The 9,527-nt window shown below is 32.3% G+C and overlaps 1 protein-coding gene across 1 annotated transcript in view; it reads right to left on the reverse strand.

Annotated features, from left to right (window-relative positions):
• Positions 1-1,642: 1,642 nt before the first annotated feature.
• The window catches only part of tspan34b (tetraspanin 34b), a 10,403-nt gene continuing 2,518 nt past the window's right edge, over positions 1,643-9,527 (reverse strand). Inside the window, exons 2-8 of the mRNA XM_016451569.1 lie at positions 5,884-5,962; positions 4,965-5,180; positions 4,206-4,280; positions 4,011-4,118; positions 3,550-3,675; positions 3,346-3,438; positions 1,643-2,218 (exon numbers count right to left, since the gene is read on the reverse strand). Coding sequence (XP_016307055.1) covers positions 2,159-2,218; positions 3,346-3,438; positions 3,550-3,675; positions 4,011-4,118; positions 4,206-4,280; positions 4,965-5,180; positions 5,884-5,940 — 735 coding nt within the window. The 5' untranslated portion in view covers positions 5,941-5,962 and the 3' untranslated portion in view covers positions 1,643-2,158. The remainder of the gene's footprint in view (positions 2,219-3,345; positions 3,439-3,549; positions 3,676-4,010; positions 4,119-4,205; positions 4,281-4,964; positions 5,181-5,883; positions 5,963-9,527) is intronic.

The following is a 9,527-nucleotide window of genomic DNA, read 5'->3' on the forward strand; positions in this document are numbered from 1 at the left end:
AACACGGAGTTCTTGACTCCTCCTCGGGCTCACAGCAGGTTTAATGGCAGGAGACCAGAGCGAAGGGACAGAAGTTAGTAGCGCCATCTAGCGGTGGGGTGAAGGAGTGATCATATGACGCACGAACTATTTGTATGTAAATAATTTATTGTAATTTATTTATTTGAAATCTTTGTTTAATAGGTAATTTTCCCCAAATTGTTTTATTTCTAAATATGTTAAATGCATACATTTAATTGTATCTAATATTTATTACTGTATTTATTTTATTATTTTTATTCATGATTAGGCTAAATACTTTTGTGTGCATGAATAATAATAATTATGTTTTTATAATTAATTTATTATATTTAATTATTATGATTATTTAATTATTTCATAGATAAAATATATTTAATATATAAATATATAAAATAATTACATTTATTTTTTATTTACTGTGTGTGTGTGTGTGTGTGTGTGTGTGTACTGGTTTATATATCCTGGTGGGGTCTTAAACCTGACCATGTGTGTGTGTGTGTGTGTGTGTGTGTGTGTGTGTGTGTGTGTGTGTGTGTGTGTGTTTTACCATGCACAAAAGTACAACTCAAATGTTTAAAAAACACAGAAAACACAAAGAAATACATATCAGGCAGCTTAAGTATAACACATCTAAGCATGTTCATTCTATAGATTTAGCTTTTCACACTTGCAAGGTTAAAATATCAACACAAACAAATTAACAAATAAATTAGGTCTTGTGAAGACGTAAAAGTATATGGCATTTTTCAAAGAGCAATAACATTATAACCCTTAAAAAAGAAAAGAAAGGAAATTTAAAGATAGCCTAGGTTACACAAGTAGGCCTAAAAATATCACATAATAGCGCATATAAAAAATACAATCCAAATTCAATCTCTTAATCAAAGTTCTTAAGGCCTATATGAAATGACCAAAAATGTAAAAATAATTAAAATAATTTAACACCCTCTTTTAGATGATCAGCAACGCCAAAAGTTAAAAAAGGTGGAAAGGGTTTCCACAACAATGAAATATGCAATATTTTCATAAATATCTTTCTGTAGGCTACTTTACACCATCTTAGTAGGGAAAAGAAAATAAAACATTGAAATACAATAAAACAGTAGAGGGAGCTTTACGACAGTGTAGGACCATAGTACTACAATTAAATAGCTGTTCAGCCTAGTCCAAAAATAGGAATTTGGGAGTTTTATTGAGCGCTCAAACTCTTCCCATGATTTGTTAGACCTATGAAGTGAATTCATCTCCATTTACAAATTCATCTCTCAAAACTAAAAAGTTACCGAATATAGTGAAATGTCCTTTCAGAACAGTCTTTGACAAAACGTAATACAAGACAAGAGCATCCTGACGGTTTATTTAACGATCAGAGGCTGAATGTACATTAGTGGAGTTACAGTTGAAGAATTTAAAGAAATGACCATCACAAACAGGTTGAAATATTGTCTTTATAATTATTGTCAAAATAAACATTGCACATTAACATCTTAGCAACATGATATAATCGAAACATTGTTTTTTTTTGTTTTTTTTTGTAAAATATACTACATCACAGATTTTAAAATAAAACATTGTGCTTTATTACACAAACAGGCATATTTTTTTAAAATAGCTTTGGTTTGTAAAAAGTTTACAATAAATTACAATCAACAACATTTGTTAGAAAACATTTGGCCTTTTTTGGTCATTGCACATATAATGTCAGTAGGAAAATCCCTCAGTGTGTTCAGAATGCCAAAATAATGCCTTGGGTGTTATGCAATTAAACAAAGTGTTTCGTTTTTAAATAAGAAAACATCTTGCATAGGCAAAAAAATAAAAAAGTAAACAAAAATTTTTAATCAGTCTCACAGATACATTAAGCATTAAAACAGCTAAAACAGCTCATTTTAACATAACTACAGTAAAAAAAATAGATCTTTCAAAATGCATGTTTGCAGTCAAAGTTTAGGGTTAACAGTCTGAATTTATTCATTTTTTTGTGGACGCTCTGACTCAGAGAGACTTGTATTGTCATACTGTTTGATTCAATTCTAAATGGTTGAAAAAGTAACTGTGATATTAAGACAGATGATCCACCTCATCCTCAGTAAACCAGAGGAGTCATCAGAGAGATATTCAAGCTAAAGGTGAGGCATTATTCCTGTTTTGATCCTATTTTACAATACAGGATCATGGAGACAATCATCGCCGCAAGCTGAGAATGAGAACAGAGACAGAAATAATTTTGAGTTTAAATAAAAAGCATTAGTGTCACTGTATTTCAACAATGTATTAAAGAGTTTATATATATATATATATATATATATGTGTTTACAATTAGACAGATTTAGGTTGTAATTATTCTCCTAACAAGGGAAATAATTGCTTTAACCATCAAAGACAACAGGCAATCAAAATTTACTGTATTTATTTCCTTAAGAATAAAATTTTGATTTAGACAAATTTAGCATTCCATCACATGTTCACCAGTGGATGCTCTGCAGTGAATGGGTGCCGTCAGAATGAGAGTCCAAACAGCTGATAAAAACATTACAATAATCCACAAGTAATCCACACCACTCCAGTCCATCAGTTAACGTCTTGTGAAGTGAAAAACTGCATGTTTGTAAGAAACAAATACACCAATAGGATGTTTTTAACTTAAAACTGTTACTTAAATCCAAAATATGAGTCCATAATTCATAATAACACTTCCTCCAGTGGAAAAAGTCCATCTCCTGTTGTCCTCTCACATTAAAATCCACCCACTTATTTGTTTTGGCTTGTAAACGGTGCTTGATCCGTGCAGATGTCTCCTGATTCAGACAAGGTCTTTCACTGGTATTATGGATAGATTTAGGTAATGTCACAAGACATTAACTGATGGACTGGAGTGGTGTGGATTACTTGTGGATTATTGTGATGTTTTTATCAGCTGTTTGGACTCTCATTCTGACGGCACCCATTCACTGCAGAGGATCCATTGGTGAGCAAGTCATGTAATGCTACATTTCTCCAAATCTGTTCAGATGAAGAAACAAACTTATCTTGGATAAGCTGAGGGTGAGTACATTTTAAGCAAATTTTAAATTTTGGGTGAACTATTCAACATACAACAGGAAATCAAAACTGATCATATTTATATGCTTAATAAATGTCTCCAAGAGCGAAGATTTATTTATTTTTTTTTACACAAAACTGGATTCAGATGCAAAATACTCATTTTCATTTCCAGTGTGATAACTGAAAGTGGCAAAACTTGCACAACTGATATTTTAAAATTTTTTTTGCTTTTAAAATGTGTGAACACAGTGATTGACAGAAAGAAAGTGTGTCCGGTACCTCAAGAGCAGCGATGCCTAATGCTACAGCTATGATGATAACTGCATTATCGTCTACCAGCTTCTTCAGTGCCGGGAAACAACCTGATATAGTCTGAGGAAACAAAAAAATAAAAAAAATTCGATGATATTTATATGCTATATGATATACAATCCAAAAAGCATGCAAACTAGAAGGAATAAACATGCTAAGAGATGAACCCACCGAATTAAAAGCTGTCATCTCAGTGCATGGAACTCTATTACAGCACTGAAATGGGTAACTCTTGGTGTCGTTCACAAAGTAAGAATTTGTGAAATCCGTATAGTTGTTGAATCCACAGCACTTCAGCTAAAGGAGAGACAGAAGGTAAAATCAGCTCAATTCTGTACTTACAATGGACATTAACATATACATACTTATTTTACTTACTCAGGTGTTGTGGTACATTTTTAAAGACTGTTCTTATGCGATACCATTTTTATATGAGGCACAGGTCTCAAAATATCAAATGTACAATATTAAACTGGAAGATATTCTATATTCTTATATATTCTATATTATTAGAATTTCAGGATTTTAATTTTAAGAAATTTTCTGTTTCAACCACTACTACCAATAATAATGATGACCAAATAATAATAATAACTTTTATTTCCTTCTTTATCAACTAAAGTGTCACAAACCGTGGTCATGGTCGAGTTCCATAGTCCAGTGACGTCCGAATTTTTCCCATAATCGTTTCTGATGCTTTTCACAACTTCACCTCCCACCTGTTTAATCAGGTTTTCAGCCTGAAATATACAAATGAGGAGGTTTGAGTATTTCCATGAGTTCTTTACAGACAAAGGAGTGTTTAAATATGGTGTGTACAGACTTACCAGAGGCTTAAAGACCAGTAACACAATCGCTCCAGCCACTTCAGCAATGAACACAATCAGAATAATGATGAAGAACTGAGGACAGATTCAATGAATGAATGAACAAACAGAAGTCCACTAGTACAGCATATAACGAGTTTATACAATTTAATATATAATTGATGTAGTATAACAGTGTATATGTATAAAGGCTTTCAAATATAAATTAAAAGCTAAACAGTATAAATAAAAATATATTGTTATATTTTGTTTTATATTTTAAATTCTCTACATTTAGAAGATCCATTTTTGCTGCCCTGAGGTGAACGGTTCTTAAACTTTTTTTCTTAGTGTGCAGAATATTTCAATAATCTAAAGAACCTTTTGTGGAATGTAAAGGTTCCATGGATGTTAAAGATTCCTCATGGAACCAAAGATGCCCATAAAGAACCTTTATTTTAAAGGGGTCATATGATGTTGCTAAAAAGAACATTATTTTGTGTATTTGGTGTAATGAAATGTGTTTATGGTTCAAAAAACACATTATTTTCCACATAATGTACATTATTGTTTCTCCTCTATGCCCCGCCTTTCTGAAACGCGTCAAATAACTCTTTGGATTTGAGACTTTAGTCTTTGCAACTTTACAGATCTTCTTTATGCACCAAGAGCTTGTAACACTCCAAAGAGAAAGTAAAAATTGAAATCGCATCATATGACCCCTTTAAGAGTGGATCGTGGGAACCTCATTATGTGTTGTGTGAGTCTGCTTTGACATACCAGCAGCAGCATACACCTGCTCTCTCGGATCGCTCCACAGCAGCCCAGGAAGCCCAGGATGAGCAGCACAGCACCCACAGCGATGAGGAGGTATCCCACGTTCAACACCTGCCCCAGCTCACCTGGGGCTCCTTGTATATTCTGCAGAAAATTCAGGATAGACCCACTGTCCACCTTCACCCAGATCCCCACACCTAGAATAACTGCTCCTGCCAGCTGCACCACAAAAACACAATTAGACTTGATTTAAACATGTGCCATGATCCTCATATCAACAACCTAAATGTATTTGGACCAATAAGTCACTGTTTAAGAAGCAGACAAGATATTAATTTTGCTTCCACAGCAGAGCCATGTTTTAGCTATATTTTAATTGCACTTGGCGTTCAATATAAGAGTCAAAATCTGCTAAAGGGTAATAATGGAACAAGTTTTAAAAAGAGATTTATTTACAACAGGATCTACATTTCATGGGGTTAAATAAAAAAAACACCTCTTTTCCTGGTTTAAAAAAAAATTGATTTTCAAAAGTTGAATTAATTTAAGGCAGTTATCAAAGTTTGATAACTGATGAATTTTTACACGCTTTGTTATATTTAATTACCCCCTTTGCAGATTTCGTGCGATATAGTCTTGAGTGACTTCACTGAGAAAACAGCAGCTGAGAATGTAAATGCAAATACATGTTTTGGAGTGAGAGAAACTATTTATAAGTAGATAGTCTCTGTGTTTATGCAAACATGGCCACTGTCACGGTACATTAAAGCAGGTAAACCTGAAGTGATTCGATAGAATTATTTTAAACAATCAACTGAAAAAAAAACAAATAAAAAACAGTGCAAATCAGGCTGGTTATTATAATGCTGAGCAATTCATAAATATATTTAAACATCAGCAAACAAACATAAGCTTTACTTACAAAGATGATACCATTGAAGAGAAACATCATGGTTTTCAAAAATCCAAAGCAACCCATTTTTATTGGATGGATATGACACCTGAAAAAGTGTAATAAAAACAATTAACAACAAAGAACTGTTTTTATTATTATTGTTAATACTATTATAATAATATAATATTATGGGGATTTTGTTTTGCCTTGTGTTTTATTCCAAAATGTATCTTAATCTTTATTAAAAAACTGACAGCTTTTAATAAATGAACATAGAATAAACATAATCGCTTTGATGATTTTGTGAAACAAAGTACACCATAAGAACAGGAAGTGCTGCGAGGAAAAGATAGTGGTTTTGCTGTAGTAAATAATTTAACTACAACCCTCGTTAACCTCAGAACGCTGGTCTCACAGATCAAAAGTTCATGCGAACCACACAAACTCTTTAATAAGATACTCTTATAAAAAAAATAAAACTCTAAAAATACGCCTCATTTTAAGTACGTCAAACTAGTGTTTGATCTTTGATCAATACTAAGAACTGGTCAACAAAGGTTGGTAATTGTGAGAATTTATGAAATGAGGACGTACTTATACATATATAACCAGAATAAGGTGTGTAATTCCAACAAATGCAATACAATACTGTACAAACAAATGCCATATCCAGTTCTCTTTAAGGCCAGATCTGTGTTTTAATAGTGTGCTGAATAGACCAAAGGACCTGAGGTAATATTTAAAGAGTCTTTGAAACAGCTTTTTGTAGTGAACACAGTGGGAGAGACAAAAAACCTTGCTTTACTTTTCCACACATGCAGCGAGGTCCAAAAGTCCAAGATAAGAAATAACAAGAGACTGCATGATTCTAGGTCACTATTCAAATGCAAGAAAATTAGGGACATTGAGCTTGTGACTCCTCACACAGATCGTCAGATTTTGGTCAGAACATAGTCAAATAAAATAAAAAGAAATAATAATAATAATCAAAAACTATAACTTGTACTTTTATTTAGGCATATGTTTTATGTATTTAAATAAATGTATAATTTTATAACTAAAAAATATATTTTTAGATTTTTTTCTTTAAAATATATAATTTGTATACATTTTTTAATAATGTCAAGTAACATTTGGTATCTAAATATTATAATTTTAAATAATATTTATACACACACACATATATAGTATAACTTAAATGTTACTTAGTGCTGTCAAACGATTAATCGCAATTAATCACATCCAAAATAAAAGTTTTTGTTTACATAATATATGTGTGTTCTGTGTATATTTATTATGTATACATAAATACACACACATACAGTATACATTTTGAAAATATTTACATGTATATATATACATTTATGGTTATATTCTTATATTTTATATTATATATAAATATATTTAATATATAAACATAACATATTTTTCATAAATATATACATGCATGTGTTTGTATTTATATATACATAATAAATATGCATACATATACACACATACACATAAATATATAATTGTAAACTGTAAAAATGCTATAATATTTAAATATATGCCACATTCTGATGTCATTTAGAATAACGTCTTTATTTGTGTTCAAAACTTTGATAATCAACGCTCGACTATGTTGTGAAAACAGTTACTGCCAGTGACTCTATGGAAACAAGGGGAGGTGATTATACAAGAGCATTTCCTTTAAAACACAATATAAAGTCCAAGAGAAGAGAACACTCTGCACCTTTCAGAGAGGCATTACTGTAACCTGATCACCTCTGAACACAAATAACTTCACTTAATGAGCTATACTTCTGCTTATAGTCCACCAACATGACAGTCTATAAGTTGCTGTCAGGTGACGCATTACTTCCTGCAAAGAGCTGAGGTCACTTATGAGGCCTTTATAGACTTTAAATAATAATATAATAGGACTTTAATAGGACTTTAAATAGGTTTGATCACACCGTCCATAAACCTTTAAGGCCACTTGCAACCCAAGGGTTGAGCACCACTCCATAAGAACCACCACACAACGTGTGTGTCACATGCTCACGTCTCTGATGTGAGGTCAGAGTTTGTTTAGGTTTAAGATGAACAGAAAGTTCTGATCGGGTCATTGTCCAAAGACAGATGAGATAAACATTTAAAAAACATCAATAAAGTGCTATTGATGTGACATGTTTCACAATTACAGACTGCCAGAGTTACTGTCGAATGTGCTGTGTGCCCTAGCATCACTAGACTTCAAATGTTATGACAGGTTGTAAAATATAATTTAATTATAAGCTATTTTTAAGGTAAAAATCAGAAGTCAGATGACTTGGAAAAGTAAAAGCTCAGGCCTCCTCATGATTTGAGGAATCATTGGTCTATACATGTAAATATATTTCGATTTAAAAAAAAGAAATGAATACTTTTATTCAGCAAGGATGCATTAAAATTATCAAAAGTGACAGTGAAGACATTTATAATGCTAAAAAAATATTTCTATTTCAAATACATGCCGTTGATAATAATAAGAAATATTTCTTGAGCATCAAATCAGCATATTAGCATGATTTCTGAAGGATCATGTGACACTGAAGACTTGAGTAATGATGCTGAGAATTCAGCTTTGATCACAGGAATAAATTACATTTTAAAATATATTAAAATTGAAAGCAGTTATTTTATATTGCAATAATATTTTACAATATTACTGTATTTTTTCCAAATAAATGCAGCCTTGGTGAGCAGAAGAGAAAAAAATTACAGACCCCAAACTTTTAAACGGTATAGTGTGAATGTGTACATATATGTGTGTCTATATATATACAAGTGTATGTATACATTTCTGTATGTGAACAAAAGTTGTCTGAACAAACGTAGGATGAAATAATATCATAATGATTTTAACATCAAAAGGTCAAAAGTCAGGTCAATGTTTATCAGGCTGCTGATTCGTCGTGTTGAAGCTGTTATCTACAATTCTTCTGAAAAGAAACTAAAAGATTTTTGTCTCACTATCTAACAAAATCAGCTGTTTGCTTCCATATTAGAGAGATTTGAGTCTGTAAACTATTATTAACCTGGTCACCCATGAATATTTAAGAGTCCATGGAGACATGAGGAATAAACAAACAGTGTGTTAGTATTTTGTAGCCTCGAGTCTTTGAAATGAAAATGCTTTCTACAGATGAATGCGGTATGTGTAGCCTACAGCAGACACAAGTGTGCTTGTTTTTCCTACATGAAAATCATTCATAGGGGTGTGTTAATGTTTACTCGCCGTGTTCTGCATCATTAATCCGGTTTTTGAACCCCTGAAACTCGACGCTCAACTAGCCTATCGGGTTTCCTCATTTTGTCATTGTTTCAGAGGTAAATCAGAGGCAACAGTGCATAGCAAAAGCGGTTGCAAAAACAATAAAGCGGGCTTTGTGTTGGTCAGTAGAGAGTGTATGGGACATTGTCTTTCTGAGCTCTGGGTACTGCTCATTTCTGGGAGAGATGGAGACAGACCATGTCCCTTGGAAGCTCTTGAGAACATGCAACTTTCATTTGTGACCCTGGACCACAAATAAGGGTCAATTTTTCGAAATTGAGATTTATACATCATCTGAAAGCTGAATAAGCTGAATAAATAAGCTTTCAAATAGTTGTATCTCGGCCAAATATTATCCTATCCTAACAAACCA

This window comes from Sinocyclocheilus anshuiensis, unplaced genomic scaffold (genome assembly GCF_001515605.1).
Source record: "Sinocyclocheilus anshuiensis isolate Anshui unplaced genomic scaffold, SAMN03320099.WGS_v1.1 scaffold207, whole genome shotgun sequence".
NCBI classification, from domain to species: domain Eukaryota; kingdom Metazoa; phylum Chordata; class Actinopteri; order Cypriniformes; family Cyprinidae; genus Sinocyclocheilus; species Sinocyclocheilus anshuiensis.